The sequence below is a fragment of the Natator depressus genome, chromosome 2 (assembly GCF_965152275.1).
Source record: "Natator depressus isolate rNatDep1 chromosome 2, rNatDep2.hap1, whole genome shotgun sequence".
NCBI lineage: Eukaryota > Metazoa > Chordata > Testudines > Cheloniidae > Natator > Natator depressus.
The window spans coordinates 15,699,153-15,722,888 of record NC_134235.1 but is presented as its reverse complement, the minus strand read 5'-3'; the positions used below and the strand labels follow the sequence as shown (position 1 = coordinate 15,722,888).

Here is a 23,736-nt window from a genome sequence, read left to right as displayed (position 1 = left end):
GTCTAACATCCTGTGGCCTAGAAAAATACACAATTCTGATTAGCTTAAGAACAGACCTAGGTTTTAGTTAGGAGGAAGCTGTATTTGAGATATGTTCTGGACAGGTCTATTAATGGGACTGAGGAAAGTGTAGTTCAGCACTCAAGACCATTGTCCTGTGCCTGCAAAGGAGGGTGGGGGGGGGAAGAGAGACTAAGGGATCTTCTCCAGATCTCCACCAAGGGAGTGCAAGTCCAGGCTCCTGTATTCCACTCCCAGCTTTACTCCCATGTGACCTTGGCCAAGTATTTTCCCTATTTATAGAGTGGCAACATCATCTCCCTCCCCCAGGGGTGTTGTGGAATTCAACTTCTGTGGAGCACTTGGTCACAGGACCTGAAATGCAAAGTATTACATAGGATGTGGGATCATTTAAAGTCCCCATTATGCCTACACATGGGAAAACAATCCCTGCACTGAACAGCTTACAGCAACAATGGACAAGGGCAAAAAGAGGATCATAGAACGGGAAGGGTCCTCCAGAGGTCATCTAGTCCAGTCTCCTGCACTCAAGGCAGGACTAAGTATTATCTAGACAAGGGGTGGGCAAACTACAGCCCAGGGGTCACATCCGGCCCTCAAGCATAAGCTGGGGAACAGTCTCAGGCTTGCCCCACTCTGGTGCTCCAGTTGGGGAGCAGGCTTGGGGGCTCACCCCTGCTCCACATGTACTGTGGCTCCACACGGCTCCTGGAAGCAGCAGCATATCCCCCCTCAGGCTCCTACATATAGGGGCAGCTAAGGGGCTCCGCATGCTGTGCCTGCCCCAAGTGCCACCCCCACAGGTCCCATTGGCTGGGAACCAGAGTAGAGCAAAAGAATCTTGCTTACAATACTCCTAATACATCCCAGAATGATGTTTGCTTTTTTTGCAACAGCGTTACACTGTTGACTCATATCTAGCTTGTGATCCACTATGACCTCCAGATCCCTTTCTGCAGTACTGCTTCCTAGGCAGTCATTTCCCATTTTGTACATATGGAACTGATTGTTCCTTCCTAATGGAGTACTTTGGATTTTTCCTTATTGAATTTCATCCTATTTACTTCAGACAATTTCTCCAGATCATTTTGAATTTTAATCCTATCCTCCAAAGCACTTGCAATCTCTCCCAGCTAGTGTACTCTGTGCCATTATCTAAATCATGAAGATATCGAACAGAAGTGGACCCAGAACCAATCCTTGAAGGACCCAACTTGTTATACCCTTTCAGCATGACTGAACCACTGATAACTAGTCTGTTGCTCTTGTACTATATCCAGAATCAGGCCTGCTAGTTCACTAATGTATAATAGGGCTGGGCAGCCTGAAGGAGAGCCAGAATGAATTCTAGGAGCATTAGAAAAATGAAGGGGAAGGAACAGAATGCAAGAAGAGAGTGATCTCTGATGCTGCATCCCTGCACTTCATGTTATCACTTTTCCAGATCCTGTCAGAATAGCTGGTAAGAACTTTGCTGCTCACTCTACCTCTAGGACTTTCATCTGTTCTTCCTCCAGGATGGTTCAGAAGAGGGTAGGATGCCTTAACCTTCCCACCCCAGTATAAAGTAGCATACTGCAATAAGGGGACTATATTTTTCAAAATGGACACCACTGTGGGCTGGCCTGAGGCCCCCCCCTAGTGTGTGGAGCCAGCCCAAGCCCCCCTACCAGCCACCCACCTGGGGTTGACCTAGGCTAAGCCAGCCCTCCCATGTAGACCTGGGATTGTTGCTCCTTCCCCTGAATGTTTCTCTACACCCCACTAGTGGTTGCATCCCCCATTTTGCCAAAAAGCGACTGTCCCAGCTGAAACAGGATGTAAAGTCACCCTACTGTGCAGGGATACTAAAAACACTTACTGGATGGCTTTAGAAAGTAGATACTATGCTCATGAAAATGTGAAGCAGTATGTCAGCTATGAGGGGCTAGACAGCAGGCAGGGTAAGCTAAGCCTGAGAGTTAAGGCATGTGGAAAGGATAAGTGCAATCATCTCAAAAGATCTGTGCTCAGGATACAGGATTAAGACAAGACACTGCAAAGTTACAAATTTATTTGTTTTGAAATAAATACAAATAGTTCATTAAGAAAACTTTTGATAGACTTTACACAATAGCTTTATTCTCTTTAATGTTTGTTCTTTCTACCAACCACCATGGAAACTCTGCACAAGAGTGTAAGTTAAGTCAATGTGGAGTAACCTAAATTGTGTTCTTCTGAACAAGAACTACCCAAAATATTTAGGTATACCACTTGCTATTTAACTACTCAGTATCTCACTTTTCATAGCTACATAAGAATTGTAATGTAGCAAATATGTATCAAAGCAAATGAAAGACTGTCCCAGTATGTATAGAAGAAAAACTGAACACTATGAACACCTGTGGGTGGTAGAAAGGTGCCATACCCACTTACTTCCAAAAGAAGATAACCTGGAGATATCAGTAGGTTACACCAAGATGCAGAATCATGCATTGCTAAATTTACAGTCACTAAATATTATGTTTATCAATTACAAAGTTGCCCCTCCCACTGCTGTGGAATACACTTCTCAGCACCAGCAAATTCAAAGTCAGAGGTTTTAGGAGCTAGTAATTAGTGACAGTTGAGTGCACAGTAATTACAAACCATCTCAGTTTTTCATCTTTCCTCAACAATTAACAGCTGTATCTGGCTTGGTTTACAGAATTCTGAGTTTTACAATTGTGCTGAATACACAAAAAACCTCAAACTCCAAAGATTAAAAGCCATACAATGTGAAAGTAAAAACTGCTTCCACTGAGCAGTCATCATGGTCAAGTACAGCTGCTGTAAGTGTCAACTATGCCACCAAGCTTTCCCACCAAGTTGTGAGCTCTTTGGTTCAAGGTCCCGCCAAAGAGAAAATATTAACCTGCTTTTAAAAGTTAAACTGGGTCTTGTTAAGCAGGTTTTAGGATCCAGGAGGGTGGGGGCAATAGGAACTAAATCTCAAAAAACCCCATTTACAAAAAAACCTTGCCTATTTTAGTAGCATATTATTGTACTTAGAAAAAAAACAGTTCAAATACTAATTAGAAGGCCTACAAATGCACAAGTTTAATTTTTTCCTACTATTTGAAATTAAACTATATACAATTTGAGTTTAACTCCAGCTTCAACATGAGGCTGTACCATTTTTTTAAGTCAACCATAAAGCACTGCTTCCCCTCCACCAACAAAGCCTTAGGTTTGTTTGTTTTTTGTTTTTTTGTTTTTTAAACATGCCAGAAACTGGGTCACTTTATTTAGCCAAAGAAAAAACGAGATAAGTGGGCATATCATAGTTTCAAAACTTTGTTTGAACAGGATGTTAGGTAAGTCTGGTTTGATTTTGAAACTTTCACAGCCATAGAACTTTTGGCATGCAGCCCTTAAATTTTGGCATCAGTTGGAGGAGGGCACAATAGCAGCAACCATCTGTATTAAGTAATAAAAATAGAGCAATTGAGATGTTTGCTTTCTTTGGTCCCTTTCAAACTGGTGAACAGAGTTCATCTTACAGGAAAGCTTGATATTAATACCAGCTATGTGTTGCGATACACAGTGGGCAGTCATTAAAACTTTTACAGTTTCAAACTACATCCAGGTTTTTGTGGGGTTTTTTTTTTGGGTATTTAACAGGAAACTTCCATCGATTTGGGGCTAGGTTGTTCGGTATTGCCTGCAGAGTTAGGAGTGAGCTCAATGCGTGCGTCTGGGTGGGTGCGGTTTCTGGACCCATCACCAGTATGGGATCTGCTCCTGTTACCGTCACCGGTATGGGACCTGCTTCTTGTTCCTTCCCCAGTGTGGGATCTGCTCCTCTGTCCCTCCAAAGATGTGACGCTGGAACCAGATGCTGTACGGGACCTCATAAGCCTGGTCATACTAGCTGAAGGCACTGAAAGAAGAGTCCTGTATTAGTGGATTTGTTTAGAATAATTCAGTGTGTCTGAAAGCAAGCCCTTGTCTTGAATTCCCAAACTGACAGACTAAGGCCCTGATCCCGAACACACTTGTGCACATGCTTAATTGTACACATTTAAGTAGTCCCGCTGTTCATAATGCATGAAGTTAAACAGGGCTTCAGTAGAACAGTACATGTGGGAAATCAGGTACAAATTGAACAAAAACAGGGACTAATTAACTTCTTAGATAGGCATTAAGAAAAAGACTGCCCTTCAATTCGCGCACAAGTGTTTAAAGCAGACTAGTAATTTTATGCCAACAACTGACCTTGATTCTTCAATTCTAATATACACACTTCAAGTCACCTGTGTCTGATGGTTATTACAATGGAAGGGAATGGGTAATTTCTAAAGTGAAGTCATTTTAGACTCATACTACATGTATTATGCATGTCACAGCAGAGCTAATGTTGTATACAGAAGATGCTAACTCAAAACATTCATAAGGAGGGGTTGAGTTTCCCCTCATTATTAAAATTCAGTTTAAATATCCATGCATTATGTGCACACAGGGGATATGCACAGAAACCAAATGTCTGCTTTGCAACCAAGTTGTGCATGCATTTTTAAAATTCACACATATTTCTAATTGGGCAGACCGACCGCCAGGGTCATATCTACCTGGTCTTTATACAGCCAGGTTAGACATTTGTAAGTTTGTGCACTCCTGCTAAATGTGCAGAGATGACACACAGTTGCATGTGGCGTTTGAATCAGGCTCTGAAATTATGGTTCAAATTATGCAAGAGATTCATTTCTTCAATACATGAAGCAAAAATGGAGAAAGGGGAATCAAAGGCAGTAAAGAGATTCTCAATAGCTCATGCTGCAACTCTCCCAGGAATGCTATGCAATAGCTCACACACAGTTCAGGAGTCAACTTAGTTCAATTCATCTCTGCAGATTTAATATAGTAGTATGAGAATATTTCATTCTCTGTCTTCTAGTTGGAATGGAGCACTTTAAGGGCATCTTTACAAGCTATGCAGCCAAACAACCTCTCAGTTGGCACCATGGCAAGTTATTACCAGTGAAGTACATACAATGGTCACAGTCAAGTCACACTGAGATAGCAGGGACAAGATAGGAGAACTACAGTATCTCAGATATCACTGCATATATCATCTGTGGGCACCAATATCACTGATTGGACTAAGTCCTCATGCTACTCTGCTATGGTCCACATGCCCTTTCCCTCAGACAGCAGATATTTTGTGGTGTAATCTAGGTTTTCACAAACAGGTTACTCTATTACCCCACTGTAGAACTTAATTATAGCTAGGCATTCTTTTAATACATACTTACTGTATCCCATTCCCTGAACAAAATATTTGAAAGCTTCTGCAAGCTTTGCAGGCTGTAAAAGGAAATGGAAACACATTGAATACAGTAATTGTCAAATGAGAGACACTAGTATAAGTAGTCTTATTCTCCCCCTGGGCTCTACTCAATAGTGTTACACATAAAGAATGAGTACACAACTGAGAAAATTCCCTAGGTCAGATTTTGTTCTCTCCTCCTCTGCCTCACCACCCTTGTTATATACCTATTGTACATGACCATTACTGTACAGCATGTTAGTTCAGTCAATTCTCCAACTGACCTGGGCCTGAATCAGGCCCAAGTTTTGCTGATTCAGTTACCGAAGCAGAAGGTTCAAAGGAACAGTTTGTCTCAAAGCACAAAGAACAATTTATAGCAGTTTCTAGGCCAATTCCAACTAGCTGAAGTTTTAAGTGTGTTCTGCAGTGGCATTTCCTCAATAAAATGAGTGAGACTGCAAGCATAGTTTAATAGACTGCTACTACTCTTGAACTGCTGCGTGTATACACACACACAAATGTTCTCCTCTGCTACTGGGCAAAGCAGTGACTCAACAAACTGGGGTGACAATATTTTTAATTGAACTTATGCAAGATTGTATCTTGCAGTACAGGCAACATTTTCTTTTGCACCCCAAATCTAGAGAATAATGGCTCTTTGGTTTAACTTTACATAAAATCAATAGGAGGGGCAGAAGCAGCTCTACATTGGTATTCAAGCTTCTTAAGGTTTTTCCATTCTAAACAACTTTAAAAAAAAAAAAAACAACACCACCAAGGATGGAGTGTCTTTCTTGCACCCCTCCCTGTCACTAATCACATTATACACCGCTAGCGCAATCTTGATCTCTTTTCAATTGTAGCTGTTTACAAATTCCAGTTTCTTCAGAGTAATTTCATACCTACATTTCAGAATGCCTCCATTTGGCTCAAACTAGAACAAAATGTATACCCTGCAAGTTAGTGTATAGGGTCAGCTTCTTTAGTGAATCGCCCTAAACAATAGTTAAAATCGTAGTGTACAAAGTCTGTTGTATTAGGAGCCTTGGAATTTATGTCTAAACAGGTTTCAAACACACTTGTGCATTCTGCTAGACCAGATTAGTGCACATAAGAACAGACTAGTTATTTCCTGCCTCCCACTCTGAACCAGACTATAAATAGCACAAATAACTAAATGTTTGAGTTAATGATCGTCCAGAAGCAGTAATCCATATTAGTTTAGTCAGTAAGCAAAAGGTAATGTCTCTATATTCCAAATACAAACCCTTACACAGTTAAGGCTTAATTAGTGGAAATATCCCATCCTAACCTTAATTTTGTGCTTGGCTGGTCTTTAAAGAAGAGAGATTAGGTGACAATGCCATTATTACTCATGAATGATAGTCACTTAACACTTGGGAACAATGAATACCCTTCAGAATGGGGCCCCATTTGTCACATTCTGCAAAACAGACTAGTGTAAGAAGTTTCAGAGTAGCAGCCATGTTAGTCTGTATCCGTAAAAAGAAAAGGAGTACTTGTGACACCTTAGAGGCTAACAAATTTATTAGAGCATAAGCTTTCGTGAGCCTCAGCTCACTTCATTGGATGCATCAGATGAAGTGAGCTGTAGCTCACGAAAGCTTAGAGACTAACAAATTTATTAGAGCATAAGGTGCCATAAGTACTCCTTTTCTTTTTACTGTAAGAAGCATTAGCAAGTTTTCAGTCAGTCAAATCATACCTGGGAAACTTGAGGGAGACCACCACAGTCTGCCATCTATAAGAAAGTAAAAAGGTAGGTCAGCACAGTGCCAGAACAGGAGTTTCTTTGAGTTCAGAGATTGTACCAAAGAAATATATTCAAGGTTTGTGTATCTGGCACTTTGGAGACAGACATTTATTCTCATCACACAGATAGGAAAGCTTGAGTAGAAGGCAACAGGTAAGGCTTTTTATAAGGTGAACACCAGTTTCTTAATGCATTAGAAATCCAGATGGCCAACTCTTACTGGATTTCAATGGTATGCCTAGGCTCTGAACAGGAAGATGGCACACTGATGGAGGAGGAAATACCCTCACCTGTAAGGGTATTAAAAGCCAGCAGCAATGGCTGAGATGGTGGAGGACTCCAACAGGAGGTAGATTTGTTAAGGGAAGCAAGATCTGGGAAAGCAGTCAGACTGTCTACACATTTTTTGTAGCACTTAAGTTTTCTTGCTTGTCCACCCCTTCAAAAAAAAAAAAAAAAAAAACCCAAAACCCAAAAAAAACACAGGAACAGGAACATTCCAGTGAATGCTACGAACAGAAAGTCAAATTGTGAATTACAGGAAGCCTGCAGTCCTATCTGGGATTAGCTAGCAGTAAAACAAATCTTGCTAATGGTCTAGTTATAGGAACATAACAATTCATAACCTCAATCTCAGAAAGAGTGGTCATGTACAGAGGTCTCCAGCTGAACAATGACAGATGAGAATTTATGCTTGCAGGGTGAGGGGGCAGGAGAGGATTTAGATGGCTAAAATTCTCTATTAATGTTAGACCAATGCAACAAAACATTGAGAATCTATTGCTTTGACATTAGTACTGACTAACTGCCTTCTTAATTATATCCTAGTATGGAATATGGCATGAACTCCAAATCCTGACCAGACACTTTCTATAAAAGATTAAATAAAAAAGTACAGTACTGCAAACTACAGATGCACCCACTCCATGACTGAAGAGCAAATACTAGAAACAAGCTCTCTTCTCCCAAAACTCTTGATTTGGAAATCCACTGTGTCAAATAAAGGGAAAACATTAAAAGCCACTTCTGATTCTGAGCTATGCTGGAAAGTAGCCCAGAGTAACAGAAAAGGCAGCCAGGTAGGACAGTGAATGAAAAATCAGAACATTACATATTTATTCTACAGAGTGATTACAGCTTGTTTTGTTGCAGGAAGAGAAGAATCTAAATAAAAATGAATGAGTTTACTTTTGAAATCTTTATTGAAGTTTTTTTGCAAAGATGGATTCAACACCCACTATGTCAGTTGCAAAAGGTTTAAGTCAAGGTCCAGGGGTATTTGGGCCTGCATATTCATCTTTTAGAAGGAGTCTTCAGCTCTAATCAACTTCTATAGGAGCAGAGAAGGTGCTGCACTTTGTGGGAGTCAGAACCCTGAGGTTTTAACTGAACTATTTGAAATCTCCCAAATAAGTTTTGCTGAATTAAAGGGTCACTCCAGATTAACAGGTGCACTGTTTAATTTAGACCAATTCCTTTAGGATAAGGACATTCTATCAAATCAGAGTTGAATGGGAAAGTTGAATGTTTCCTAGAGAGGGGCACTATCTAGTTAACAAGTCTGTCCATCTGCCAGTCAGAACAAAGCGATTAGAATGTCTCCAATTCAGTTATCTCCTTGAAGACTATGTCTATACTGCATGTTAGGGGAGGGCTTCCTCAGCTCGGGTACACGTACTTGTGCTAGCTACCTCTCTTCAAGCTGGTAGAAGTATAAATAGCAGCATAATCATGGCAGCTCTGGAAATGGCAGTGGAGGCATTACTGAGCTATACCAAGTACAAACTCTGCTGCAACCAGCATTTATACTTGTGCTAGCCTGATGAGAGGTAGCGAGAGCACTTGTACACAAACAGGGGAATCCCAACCCTAACTCGCAGTGTTAACAGTCTAGGACGACTGAGGGCTTGTCTATGCTAATCTGCAGTTTGGACTTTAGGGGGAAGAGTTACAGCATGCACAAGATTGCTGTGCTGTAATGTTAATGCAAACTAGGTACCTTTCAGTTTGCATGTGCAGCGTCCACATAGAGCAATTACAATGCAGCACTTTGAGTGTAGTAATTCACAACTGTGTAATGCAAATGTGGGGCAGGGCAGACATAGCCTGAAACTTGTGCAGGAAACAAAGCAGAAAACAACTCTTTAGGTGGGGCAACCCAGCCACCCTGGACAATGGCCTGTGATATGATCATGATGAACATATTATGCAGTCAGTTACTATGCTACTTGCAGTATTTTTGAGCCCAGAATGTTTGTGGATGAGTCTGCTCACAGAAAGCGTGCAGACAAAAGAACAGAGCAACTGCACAATGTACATAGGTGCAACTATGGACCAGAACAAAACTAAATCCAATTTTAGGTTTATGAGCATCAAATACATTTGATCAGGCATGTCATTCCCTCAGTCAAAGTTAATATTATTTACTTAAGGTTTAGCTCATCTGGCCCCATTCTCTTCCCTCAAACCCTCTTTTGAGGTTTCAGGAGGTTTGTATGAACCAGAAGTCTCTAAACCACAATTTGAGGCCTTCAATAGCTCAGACATGGGTTAGGGGTTTGTTACAGGAGTGGGTGGGTGAGATTCTGTGGCGTGTGTTGTGCAGGAGGTCAGACTAGATGATCATAATGGTCCCTTCTGACCTTAAAGTCTATGATTATGCCACTCCAAAATGACCATTCAACAGGTCAAAGTCAGGGTCTCAAACTTAGTAAAATTGATTTAAGTCTGTTTCTTTACATACGTAAAAGATTTAAATGGTTTTCATTTTACTTCTGATCTAGCCTGGGTCTGACATAAGGCAATTAAGAGAAAGTTGATCACTTGCGATCAAATAGATTCTACAAAGTGTCTGGCTACTGAAATCCAGAAAGTCATTCGTGACTACTCCTTTGAGGCAAAAATATCCTATTAGCAGAAGCCTGACTAGTTCACTCTGCAGCAGCATTTTGCACTGACAATACAGTTTTACTTCATTAAATGACCCCCTCCTAATCCTGTCAAGTACCAGTTTTTAAAATCCATTATAGGATAAGTTTCTAACTATACAGCCAGTATCATCCTCTTCTTAATGGTTAGCTCAGGGTTTCAACCCCTGAGGTTCTGTATATTGTCTGAGTCTACAGGTTAAGACACTTTTGTCCGCAAGTTTAAATTACTGTATACATATGTTGTATATAACTAAAATGGTCTTTAATTTAAAAGAAAAAAAAGACCAAACCCCCCTGAAGGTGAAAGTGTGAGAGCCCACAGCTATTTCCCCTCCCTCCTAAGTCTGAAGCATGCAAACAAATTCTCTCCAAATATTGTTTCTGCAACTGACCTATTTTCTATCCTCCACTCCAGTAATGATTTCATTCACTAGTGCTGACTGCTCTGTGCTCAAGAACTAAACAAAACAAAAACCAAACAAACACTTTCTCCAGTTAACTTAAAACTAATCTTACACAAATTTAGTATGTACTGGCATGCACCACACTGGGCTCATTTGTGCTCTCTAACTTGTGGTCTCACTTAAGACCAGTGTGGTGGCATCATTGTAAAACAAATATGTAATTTACGGTTCTTATTCCTATTACCTTTAGGAGTGTGGTCTTTGTTGGGTCCAGCTTAGAGTTGCACTCTACCTATATGGAAAAATAGCCGTGTTAGCATCTTATTTATTCTCATCTTCAAGACCATTAGTCTGAACTTATTAGTTCTTTGTGTTTCTCTCATCCAACTACTTTTTCCTTAAGTTAATTGTATTAATACCTTGTTCTCCAAAAGCGTTTGGCATACCCTAAATATTACACATCTTAGATTTTACCCCCTGTAGCTTTTCTAAAATATTATTCAAATTTTGCTCTAATAGTCTATTATTCCCACATATACAAGCAAGTCCATTAGCAAGGAATTAGTTTTGTGCTTCAAAACACTGTAGTGGCAACAAACCGGGTCATGTGACTGGGGATCATGTGGAAGAATCTCAGATAGTAAGCAGCCATATGGCCAAAGAATAGACATACCCATTAAGGCACAATATTTTAAGTCAAGCGGCCATCTGAGGCTAGCTATATTGGCCAAAACATCACTGCTTCCAGAGTAACCAACTGAAAAACCTCCATTTAACAGCAGAGAACATGCTACAATACTGGATTCAGATTCTCCTCTAAAGGAAACATTTTTAGACCACATTTTTCTCAACCAGCTCCTTCTATGCCTAAAGTACTGCTATGGCAACTGTCCCTAGACCAGTAGCCATTACATAATGGTATCCAGACAGAGGCTTAGACATCTAAGAACAGTCACTGCTCTGTCTTGAAAGGTCTGACAGGGAAGAGTTAACTGTGCTGGGTCAATAGCAGGAGACTTTCCTATATGGGTGTGATTTCTGCAATGCTGCTATAACTTCCCAGTTCGCATACGGATTAAATACAAAGGAAAAGGTTCTTTATTATGAAAGTCTGACTATACATACCACAGCATCAACAGCAGGAGAACTGTCACCAACCACCAACAGTGAAGGGCATCTGGGGGGGGGGGGGGGGGGGCGAAGGAAGAGATACAAGACCATGGTTATTTCTATGCTCATTTCAACTTCTCTGCCTCCACCCTGCTTTTCCCAAAATTCTCCTTTAGTATGATTGGAAGGATCCTGACCTGGTTAAGTGAGTAGAAGCAAGTTCTTGCATCTGATGTCCTAAAGATGTACCTGACTAGTTTTATTACTATTCCTGGAATCCTCTATATATTAGTGAACAGCCATGTATTTTCTTCTACTTTTCTCCTGAATTCTTGTACATCTTCCCTTTTTCCTACCACTTTTTTCTTAAGCATTTATTAGGGAAATGGTTATATTTTTTAAAAAAAGAGTGGAATGAGTTTGATTACAGAAGTTTAATGTTAAATTTAATGTTAAGTTTAAATGTTATCTTTCATTAACCTTATTTTTTCTACTAGCCAATGAGCAAATTTGTCTTTTTAATTCCCTCCCCACCCCAGTAAACAAAAGCTTTGTAAAAGCACTCATGCTTCTAGTGGTCATATATTATTCATACTTATGTTCAAATTGCAAGGTGATTGTTTTAAGTGGGGGAAGGCTTCAAATTAAGCCAATTACATCCACTTTCTAAGCAAAGCAGTTTAAACCCCTTAAACTCAGGTTTGCAAATCCATCATAGGTAAGAGTAAAAGCACCACCAGGCATCACCATCTTCTCCACTATTTAATCCGCACTTGAAGTACTACCCATCAGGGACATGCTTCCCCTGTGACAAATTAACTAAACACGCTGGGGGGGAGGGGGGGAAGAGAAGAGAAAGGGAAGAGATGAGTGACAACACATGCAAAGATTTAAATGCTTGCAATTGCTCCTCCCTTACAGCTAATTAAAGTTTTTAAACAGAATGCTATAATCTGACCTCTTCACTGATTCAAGTTTGAGGATCACTTTACAGCCAACTTGTGAGACTGCAACTTTAGGAGGCACAACAAACTCTTCATAAAGGAAGTCATGATGTGCAGCAAGTTTTTAAACCCAAAATCCAAATTTTGAGACCCCTTTGTACCCATAAGCAGCAGCATGCATCTGCAATACTGAGCTGCCTTTTTATTATTATTAATTACTGAAGTGTACTGAAGCTTGTTTCAATTACAAACCTGGAATGTATATGCAAAAACACCCACCAATCATACCATTGCTTTAAGGCCTTTAACACGGATACATTAAAGAGCAACTTGCAAGCGTCTCCTTGTGGCACACTATATTAAAACACTTATTAACCAATCAGGATGCTTTTATTATGTTCTTCACCAATTGTAACTGGTAAAATATTTGGTCAACCATTTTTATTTAAAATATACTGTTTAAATATGAATATATTGTAACTAAAACAAGGAGTTCACATTCCTGTGGTTCTTTTGGGTAATGCTGATTGCTAATTTGGCTCCTGAACTGAGACTGAGTATCACTGCTCTAATGACTGTCCCTGTGACAGCATCCATGCCGCAGATAGTTACTCAAATCTAGCACAGATTTAACGTTTTTCCAATTCATACAAACCAGTAATACTTACTGTAGAGTAACAACATTTGTTCCAGGAATAGGACGCTCAATCTCAAGATCTCTTCGACTGAAGATTGAGAGAGAAAAAGCTTATTGATACATGGGATTCAGGTATTCACGTGAATCTCTACACTTTTCCAAACACGAAAACATAAGTTACTTAAAGAAAAGTATATATCAAATGAGAGATACAGCTGAGCTTTTAGATTTTGTTTTTTAAACTTCAGGGGCTGACTAAACTAAAACTACAAAACAATACACGAGGCAGTGTTAAGATGACCCTTTGACAGAGTTATGGTTTCCAATACAATTCTGCTTGATCTTTTGTTAGAGTGTATCTGCTGCATAAGTTATATTTGCTTGTCCTTTGAGTAAATGCTTAACAAATTTCACTGTAAAGACTAATTGGAGAACAAAGTATATTACCTGTTGTACGAGTTGACAAAGAGATGAAGATTGGTTTGATTCATATCATGGACAATATGTTGGCGATAAGTCTGGATCAGATCATGGCTGTTATGAATCTCTTCCTAGATTAAAAAATGGGATAATTTAATATTAAGATACTACTATGATAAGTGGCATTGTAGCATTGCTTAATTACAAATAAATTAAGACTTAATAAAACAAGCAAGACCCTTTAAGAAGCTTGTTACTTATTGGTGTTCTCAAAGCATTGGTACCAGTATCTTTTTTTTAGGGTTGAAGTACTGCGAATTGTCTGAAAGTCAGTTCCAGACTTAAATATGTTGATGTATAGTTTTATTAATTCAAGGCACTTAATCTCATAACAGTGCATGGTTTGCAGTTTGCTTGTGCAGTGTTGATGATCAACCTGAAATACACATCCTTTCTAACAAACCAAAAGGATGCAAAGAAAAGTCATTGGAGAGATATATAGTATCAAGGAAATACAGTTAAAACTGCTAAGACACTTCAGGATTAAGAGCCAGACTTTTAAAAACTTGTCAAGTAAAAAAATTTAGTAATTATGTTCAGACCAAAACAGATGTTCACTAATTTGTCAGCTTTGAACATCTACAAAACTGAGCTCAATTTTGCAAGACAAGAGCAAGCAGCAAAGCTTCAAGGTCTTTACAAACTGTAGTCTTTGAAAGTTAGTATTTTAAGAGTCTCACTCTACACAAGCCTTAGAAAATAGAGCATCTGACATTAAGGTAGGCACAAAAAAAAGCTTAGTTTATACCAGTAACTTGTTTTCTGGATTTAGGAATTAGGGTGCCAAAATACAGCAGGAGAGCTCTTACCAGGAGCCAAAACAATAAGCTGTATTGTACTATCAATGTTTAGAGTAGAAATTGCCACTGAAATTAGTGAGTTCTGCTTAGAACTTGACAATGATATTTAATTCACCAATTTAACAAGCAATTAAATCTCTCCACTATGGCTATATGCAGCCTTTCATACACTGCATATCAAACTTCAGTGATAGGGGAAGTTGCACCTGGAAACATTTGAATTTAAAATGTTGTGTTTCAGCCACAAACTATTCACAAGTTATAGCTTGTGTTTCAGTTTGGGGTATTTTAAAATTGTACAAAAGTACAAGTTTTCAAATGTTTGAAGGATGATACATTAGCATCACTGGGCGCGGTGGCACGCATCTGTATTCCCAGCTACCTGGGAGGCTGAGGCTGGCAGATTGCTTGAGCTCAGGGGTTCTGGGCTGCAGTGTGCTATACTGATCAGGTGTCTGTTGCCACTGACAGCCTGGCCAGCAGGCAGCTGAAGGAATGGCTAAAACACGAATGATGTGTTATGATCAGTGCTGGACCAAAATCGATCAAGGTGACATTAGCTTTCCCCACAATATGAGAGCTAAATTAGTGGAGCCTCAAAGTAGCTTACCTTCCCAAAAAGATGTGAAATGACCATATCTGGAAGGGCATGAGCCCATCCTGAAATCTAAACAGTGAGAAACAGTTAAACAAGAGTCATTGACCAGCATAATCAAAAGGAAGATTTTTCAGCTAGAAGTATATCTCTGCTCTCCCAGGATTAGGTCAGATATTTACACTAGTTACTAGTAATCATGTCAGAAGGCACTACAAGTGCAAGTAGCACAAACCACACTGGAAAAGTGCCCACAGGATAGGACTCTTGGAATATCCTTGCAGTTTACCTAGTGTTAAGCATATAAGCATCATAGTGAACGCACAGTAGATGGAGGAAAGAATGCCCCATACTCATGTAATCATTCCTTCTTAGAACTTTGTTCACAAACAGCTCACAAAACAGCTAGGCCAAAATTCTACCTTTAGGACAAACAACCTGCATCTGGATAGTGTTCCTACATTGGTACCCAAGACATGTGCAGTAGTAGTTCCCAGAACAAATGCAAATAAGTTTTGAAAGGAGCAAAATCCAATGATACCATCCTGAGGCTCAGTGATTCTGAATGAGTGTTGAGAGAAGCACGGGGAATGGGACACAAGAATTTAAGTGAGCCAAGGCTATTGGGTGAGGTGATCACCTATTTTGCAGGCCAGTTAGCCCATCTTTATGAGTAGCTTTTCAGTCCCTCCCAGGTCAAGTAATGTTTGTTAATCCAGTAAAGCCCCTCTTCTGTTAAACCAAGGAGGTAAATATCTCAATCCTACACCCCCCCCCCCCCCCAATCTCTGGAACCAGAGCACATTTTGTCATGGCATTACAAGGTGTGCCTTGATTTGCTCAATTCAGGACTTGGCAGAGAAGTTGTTTAGCCTAGAAATACCAGAGTTTTTGTAGCTTCCTCCATTTATCCATTGGAAGTTCTATATGCAGAGACTTAGAGCCACCCACCTGTTTTCTGGGGTGCAAGTATGCCCACACACTTAATGTGAACATGTTACAAACATGTCCAAAAACCATGCATCTTGTCCAGTATTAGCTTGTACATACCATTTTTAGGCTTGCATTATTCTTCACTCATTTAAATGTTAGACCTTGAAGTTTAAGGTCCTTAGTATCCCTTAGTCTTTAGATTAAAATGTGGTCAGAAGATGCATGAAGATTATTATGCATTTTCCTGCACAGAGGTGTCACTTAAGACAGTGACACATTCTTGATGATCCTGTGTCATAACCCTCCTGGCAATTGCAGTTAATTAATGCATTTTTCCCCGATGCCCTTAACATTTTTGAAACATGTACTTTTCCTAATTTTCAATGCCCTAGCTCACATTATGGATTTCTGGTTGGCAGGCAAAGCTATGGGCAAAGAAGGGGTTACTTACCTGCAGCTGAAGGTTCTTTGAGATGTGTGATCCCTATCTGTATTCCACTGAGGGTTTACACATGAACACGCATCTTGAGCTGGAGAATTTGAAAGTAGTAGTCTGTTGGTCTGTGCATGCACCCTTGCTTTACCTCCTGGTTTCAAATGAGGTAATAAAGAGCAAAGCAGACTGACTGGACCTCCTGTTCCTTCTCCACAGCAAACTGAACAGATCCGCAGCAGAGGGGAAGAAGGGTGGGAAGTGGAACTGCACATCTCAAAGAACCTCCGGTTACAGGTAAGTAACTGCATCTTCTTTGATTGACGGTCCCCATTGTATTCCACAGAGGGTGATTAACAAGCAGTACCTAATTCAGAGGAGGGTGTGAGGAAGAGGATGGAACAGTGGACGGGAGGACAGTCACGCCAAATGAGGCATCTGTGACAGAGTCTTGTGCCAAGGAGTAATGCGTAGCTAAGGAATGTACTACCCTACATATCTGGAAGCAACACATTGTGCAGGGCGGCTGTAGTTGATGCTTGCACTCTTGTGGAATGGGCTCTCACCCCAACAGGTGGAGGCAATCCCACTAGCAAAGCAGAACGCATCCCAAAATCAATTTAGAAATCCTGTGTGGAGATTGCCTGCCCCTTAATTATTCCAGCTATAGCGACAGTCTAGGAGGTTTCCTGATTCGTCTCTTCCTCTGCATGTAAAAAGGCCAAGGTCCTGCAACATCAAGGGAGTGAAGGTGCTGCTCCTCTGATGGAGGTGTGAAGGAAGTACGTAAGTATATGGGTTGGTTGAGATAAAACCAGGAAACAACCTTGGCCCTGAACCTGCAACCCAGGTTTCTACCAGAATGGTCCACGGTCCTTCTGTTCTGGTCAGTACTTTCCTATTCCTCACTGACCACACGGCATGTACATCACAACCTTTCTTGCTTCCGCCTTTGCAGACTCTGGAGCCACAGCTGAAGACTATCAACACGTGTGTCTCCCCTCCCCCCAAAGTACTCTCCACCTTCCAGTGGTGGATAGACCTGGGGCAGATTTGCGCCAGAATTCCATTCCTCAGACACTTCACAGATGCATCATTTGCTAGATGGGGGTGAGCACATGATGCAAGGGACTTGGATCTCTCCAGAACCCAGAAGGCACATCAACATTCTGGAGCGTTGGGCACTATGGACAGCATGTCTCTCATCCATTCTTTCCCATCATGTTCTCATTGTGTCTGACACCGTTTATTACAAACAGACAAGACAGCACAAGATCAACTGTACTCAGTGTAGAAGCAGTTCATCTATGGGACTGATGCATTGCCCACAAGATCCTGTTGCCCTCAGCCTGTCTTCCAGGGACTGACTGATCTTCATGTACTACAGGCAGCACTGATGCTTGTTTATGTACAGAGAAGAATGTAGGCAGGAGACGCAGATCTTGAACCCAGCCATAATCCAGTATCCAGGCATAGGGACTGGTAAATGGATTCCCCAAAGTCTCTCCTAAAAACGACTACTATACACTAAAAACAGCAAAACCAAGAAAAACTACATGCAATTTTAAAACGGGTTGGTGTTTTGGTTTTTTTTTTTTTTTAAAGTCTGTCAGACAAGAGGACACTAAACAGCTCCTACTCAGGCCACAAGGCAGTGAGAAGGAACTGGAGGCATGGTCAGTCCACCCCAGTTTATCACCTTGGTCAAAACCATGAGGTGAAGACAGGGCGTGAACCAATGGACACTACTACTTTCAAATTCTCTGGCTCTGGACACATGGCATGCATGCTGTGATGGGGCAAGGCCAGATGGCTATAGAAAAGTAAAGTAGTGGGAGATAGATATATTAGCTCCAGGCTAAACAATCCCTGGTACCAGGATAAGCGAAATGGCAGCTGCTCCAGGTCAATTAAGACACCTGGAGCCAATTGAGAACTTTCCAGAAGGCAGGGAGAATGCTAGGTTGATTGGGACACCTGAAGCCAATCAGGGGCTGGCTGAAACTAGTAAAAAGCCTCCCAGTTAGTCAGGTGGGTGTGCACATGAGGAGCTGTGGGAGGAAGTTGTGCTTTGAGAGGCTGAGTAGTACACACCATATCAGGCACAAGGAAGGAGGCCCTGAGGTAAGGGTGAAGTGGAGCTTGAGGAAGTGAGGGCTGCTGTGGTGGGAAGTAGCCCAGGGAATTGTACATGTCATGTTTCTAAAAGGTCAGCTACCATAGCTGATACTATTAGGGTCCCTGGTCTGGAGCCCAGAGTAGAGGGTGAGCCTGGGCTCCCCCCACTTTGCCCCCTGATTAATCACTGAGACTAGGGGAGAGAGACTGCAAGGATGGATAACTTCTCCTCACCTCTCTCGCTGGCTTATGATGAAAATGGCTCAGTAGACTGACCCTTGTCTCTAGAAAGAGAAGGGTTATGTGGAGGGTCACAGTGAGCCTCTGAGGCTAGTGAAATCTGCCAGGAAACACGGGACCCATGGAGGCAAGGACAGAGCTTTGTCACAATGCATAAACCTGCTAGTGGAATATAGATAGGGACCATCACTTGAAAGATGGAAAACTATATACTGCACTAGCTTGTACAATGAAATTGTTTCCAGATCTAGATCTCAGCTACATATTTTTCCACCTCAACAAAAGCATTTACAATAAATTGACAGCTACAGTACAATGGCACTGCTGGGTACAGCAACAGCAGTGGTCACCAACTTGTCTATTGCACTCAATTGGTCAATCCTAGAGGAACTCCCAGTTGATCGCAATCTCCGGCGGTGCAGTGTGGCTGCTGCTAAGGCAGGCTCCCTGCCTGTTCCCAGCCCCATGCCGCTCCTGGAAGTGGCCAGTGTGGCCCTGCAACCCCCTGCCCCAGCCTGGAGCTCCCTTCTCCACCCCAACCCCCAGGCTCAGCCCAGAGCCCCCTCCCACACTGTGAACCCCTTAGCCCCAGCCCAGAGCCTGCACCCCCTCCCAAACCCCTACCCCAGCAAAAGGGGGGGAAAATGGAGTGAGTGGGGCAGGGTAGATCCTGGGTTGCCCTTAAATTCAAAAAGTGATCTTGGGCATAAAAGGGTTGGAGACCACTGAGCTACACTTTATCAACCCTTCAGGAAGTACTCTAGTTAAAACTGAGGAATGGAACCAAAAGCAATTATCCTTTAATATTGCAGCCACAATTTTAATAAGGGAATACAAACTGAAAAAGCTTAGCTAAAATCTAATGTGACATTTTAAGAGCCCATTGTTCAAGTGCAAACCTTTTAAAAAAAAACAAACCAACCAGCCAGCCTGCATGTGATTTTTTAAAAAAAAATTTTTTTTTACCTTAGTCGCTGCCCAGTCCATCCATCCTTCAGCACAAGGGTTTATATTGATGAGAACTAGTCCTTCCACCATTTCTGGATTGTTCAGCTGCAATTTAGGAAATCATGTGAACATGCAAGTCACCAGATATGTAACAGTACAGAGTTTAAATTAGAGGGATAATCATTTTGGGGCAGGGCATTGGGAAGTATAATTTTATCATGTGAAAGAGAAGCTTTGTCTTTACTCAAAGTAATTTGGCTGGACAACTTTGATAAATTTAAGGTAGAGAATTCCCATTAAAGTGAAGAAGTTAAATATTAAGAAACCACCATCCACAAGTTAACTGGGTAGAGCCCTGGGTTTAAACAGATCTAATCTTTTGAATTATCCATCCTGCAGATCATGTTATTTCACTTTAAAAACTTGACTGCTTAAATAAGTGGGTATGGCAGGGTAGGAAGTATTTACATAGGCTACAGGTGTCATGTAGGTTAGCTTCAAGGCAGCTCCATGAAACTTACAGCAAACCTAGTTAAGATGTAGGCACCAGCTCCAGTTCCCATTCCAATAACACTTTTCAGCCTATACAGAGCAGTTATGTGCAACAAAACAAAAGTGTGTCAGTAAAAGTGCACTGAAACAAACAAGTTCCATCCAACCAATTTCTCCCTTTTAGGTAACACCTCCTACATGCCAGTTCATGATTACATATAGTGGGTCAGCAGCTGGTGTAAATGGTCACAACTGCATTGACTTCAGTGGGGCTTTGAAAATGTACAACAGATCTGCTCCTAGCAGTTAGCAAAGTAACTTAGTGCTCTCTTGGTTTCAGCTAAATAGTTATATTCATGGGACATCTGTCCATCTGCATTCCAGTAATAGTTACAGTATTTCTTTACAGAAATATACTGGGTGAGCTATAGTATTCTGATTCTGGAAGGGAAATCAGCTGCCCTGATTTGCAAGATTTCCCTGGCAAATACCAAGTGCTGAAATAGCTAAGGCTCATTTTAACAGCCTCCTATCATGACTATGGGACAATGTCACCCCAATCTTTTCTTTCTTCACCAGTGAAAGTGAAAGGCTGTTATGCCAGTTATCAGGCAATACATAAGTTACCAGAATACACTGAACTGAAACTAGTCTTATGAATAACTTGCACAGCATATACCAATAAGGTACAAACAGTACCCATTTCAGTTCAGTGCAAATTAAAGCATTTTACTACAGTAGAAGGGGAGAAAAATCAGTACAAAACAAGTCATACAATATTTTAATAAAAACCTGACACGAGACTGGTGTACTCTAAATCAGTGACATTAAGAAGTGGGAAAAAAATATATACACACACCAAACAGGCTTGTTTAACATTTATCTGAATTCAAATTAGAATGTCTTGCTCTGAGAGGCTAGATGCTAGAAATTTAGTGATTCAGAGTCTTACACTGAACTATTGACACATTTGATGACATTAAATTTTCAAGATGACAACTTTGTCACTGTTGGAGCAGGGAAAGCGTAAGACAAAAGGAGTTCTGTCCAAGTTTCTGCAATAAGTAGTCTGCACCATGAACAATTTAAATTCAACTAAATGAGAAGTCTACCCAGAGACAAATTTGAAATAGTTTGCAAATTTTTTGAACAAGCAATAACTGAACAAGACTTCTCAAAACAAGGAGAAGCGCCAGTAAAACTAACTACTTTTAGAAAAAAAGGACAAGTGCAATATAAGGAATAAGGTGGAAATTAAGAAGAATGACAGTGAATCAATCTTTCTAAAAAGGATTTATGAAGAGTTGGGACAAAAATTGAGAAGCAGCACATGAAAATTTCAGTTTAGAAGCAGGACACATTCTCCCAAAAGTTAGGTGAACTTGCTTATCTATTCAGTACACCACATGCTGAAGAAACTGTCAGAACACCAGAGACCAAAATGGAGGCTGAATGACAAGTATACCACTCTACTCACCCAAACTGTTTTAGGATCCCAGGGAGCATTTCTGCCAGCTGATCCATGGAGGGATACATGTATCTACAGGGAAAAAAGGTATTGGTAAAATTTGTAATTACCCACCAGTAGGGTTTCATCCACTGGATCAGATGGACATTTAAGACTAAAAGTAAAAAGATGTAGGTGTTATAGATGTAATACTTTGCACTTCTGGCTCAATTCAGGCAAAGATCTGAAAGTGATTTTACAAAATATAATTAAGCCTTGGCATTGGTACAATGGAGAAGTCATTTTGCAAATGGGGTAAGTAGGGCTGGCAGGAAAGTTACATTTCATTAAAAAATTAAGTTATTTGTTTGTTAATATATGGAACCAAAGCCATCATGAGTTTTTGTAAAACACAACCTGGTGGTTGGGGCACTCACTCAGGACATGGGAGACCCAGGTTCACATCCCTGCTCTGCCTGATTTGGAGCTGAGACACAGCCCAGACAAGTGCCTTAACCATCAGGCTACAGCAGCAGTTTCTCCATCTCTGCAGTTGCAGCCATTCCCCTCTGTGGAAATAAAATACTCACTGGCCCAGAGAAACTGACTGTATAGCCCAGGGGTTAGGGCACTTCACCTGGGTTGCAGAAATTAAGTAGAGCCAGGATTTAAACTTGGATCCCCCACATCCCAGGTAAGTGCCTTAACCACCAGACTACTGGCTATTGTACTCCTCCCCCCTACCCAGATCCTGGCTGATCTGTATTCACAAAACATTTCAGTTTCAACAAAACTGCATTTTGATAGAAAAAAGTTTAGTAAAAAAAATTTGACCACCAACTCTCAAGGTAAGTGACTTGCCTAATGCCACTAGTTTTGTGGCAGGAGCAATTAAATTCAGAACTCTTGACTCAGTCTTGTTGTTTGGTCATTAGATGCTTCCTCAGAAAGGAGGCTGGTCATTGATTTTAGGCAGTAAAAAAATCAAAAAACAAACTCACTCCCCCTTTAGATCTGAAATACAAATTTTGTACCAGTCATTCATCACATGCAATCTTAACTATGGAACTGTTGTGACACCTCCAAAAACACACACACACAGCTGAGTTTAGTGATCTCAGGATTCACTGGGCTCAGTTTCCAGATCTGCCAATACTTCAGTACTTTCCTAACTTGTAAAAGTGCTGCAAGTGTTCACATCTGTTTCAGAAAAAAATACTTCTAAACACTTGCAGGGAGGGCACCGAGCCCCCCACCCCAAACTAGAAGTTGTTTACAAGTAATTCATATTGGGGAAACTAATAACTCAGTTCAAAAAGTCACCCACAAAGGAATATGCCTAAAACCAAAAAGTATAATTGTTCACCTGGAGTTTGAAGCAAAACTCCTGTCTATGTGCTGGGAGAAAAAGTGGTGCAAGATGAACTACTGCTACTGGTTCAGCTTACAGAGCATATTTCAGAAAAAAATTTTATGTAAATTTTTCCACACTTTTTTAGGCTTGTTAAACAGTAGGAAATAAACAAAAATGTACCCTGAAATCCCACCATGCAGTGAATAGGCTGGAGAAGTTTAAGGGTCAAATTCACTGTGGATAGAAATTGGTGCAGCTCTATTAAAAGTCAGTAGAACTATGCCAGCTTGCCCCCAAGGGTTTTACATAAGCCCTTTTGCCTTAACTGTGCTTCATTATTAGCATTAACCTATGGCAAGTCTAAGAGAATCAGCTAATGACTAGCTGGGCAATACTTTGGGAACTAACTCATTACTAACTGGCCAGAATTTTAATACCTTGAAGTACTGGTCCCTACAAGGGCAATACTACAGGACTTTTATAGAATGTGTCCAAGTGGATTTTGTTTTGGAATCCAAGAAATATCCCACCAGAGTAGATGTTACTGGGGTAAGCAAATAAAGCCCTTGCTGGCTAGTGTTCAATAACTGATGAGCCTCTCAAAAACACTAGGCAGAAAACCAGTTCTCCTGTGAAGTGCCTACTTTCATCCATTATCAATTTCCTTGAGGTGAAGCTATGTTGGGTCATGAAAGAGGAACGGTATTTGGCTTCCTACTTCCCCTTTAGCCACAAGCCCCCACTGGCACTTAACTGTAGGATAGAACTACATTTAAAAGTTTTGAA

The 23,736-nt window shown here is 40.8% G+C and overlaps 1 protein-coding gene across 1 annotated transcript in view; it reads right to left on the bottom strand.

Annotated features, from left to right (window-relative positions):
* Window positions 1-2,057: 2,057 nt before the first annotated feature.
* The window catches only part of NDRG1 (N-myc downstream regulated 1), a 67,908-nt gene continuing 46,229 nt past the window's right edge, over window positions 2,058-23,736 (bottom strand). Inside the window, exons 6-16 of the mRNA XM_074943818.1 lie at window positions 21,627-21,689; window positions 20,179-20,239; window positions 19,676-19,762; window positions 15,001-15,057; window positions 13,558-13,661; window positions 13,142-13,198; window positions 11,545-11,596; window positions 10,664-10,711; window positions 7,038-7,073; window positions 5,295-5,346; window positions 2,058-3,922 (exon numbers count right to left, since the gene is read on the bottom strand). Coding sequence (XP_074799919.1) covers window positions 3,657-3,922; window positions 5,295-5,346; window positions 7,038-7,073; window positions 10,664-10,711; window positions 11,545-11,596; window positions 13,142-13,198; window positions 13,558-13,661; window positions 15,001-15,057; window positions 19,676-19,762; window positions 20,179-20,239; window positions 21,627-21,689 — 883 coding nt within the window. The 3' untranslated portion in view covers window positions 2,058-3,656. The remainder of the gene's footprint in view (window positions 3,923-5,294; window positions 5,347-7,037; window positions 7,074-10,663; window positions 10,712-11,544; window positions 11,597-13,141; window positions 13,199-13,557; window positions 13,662-15,000; window positions 15,058-19,675; window positions 19,763-20,178; window positions 20,240-21,626; window positions 21,690-23,736) is intronic.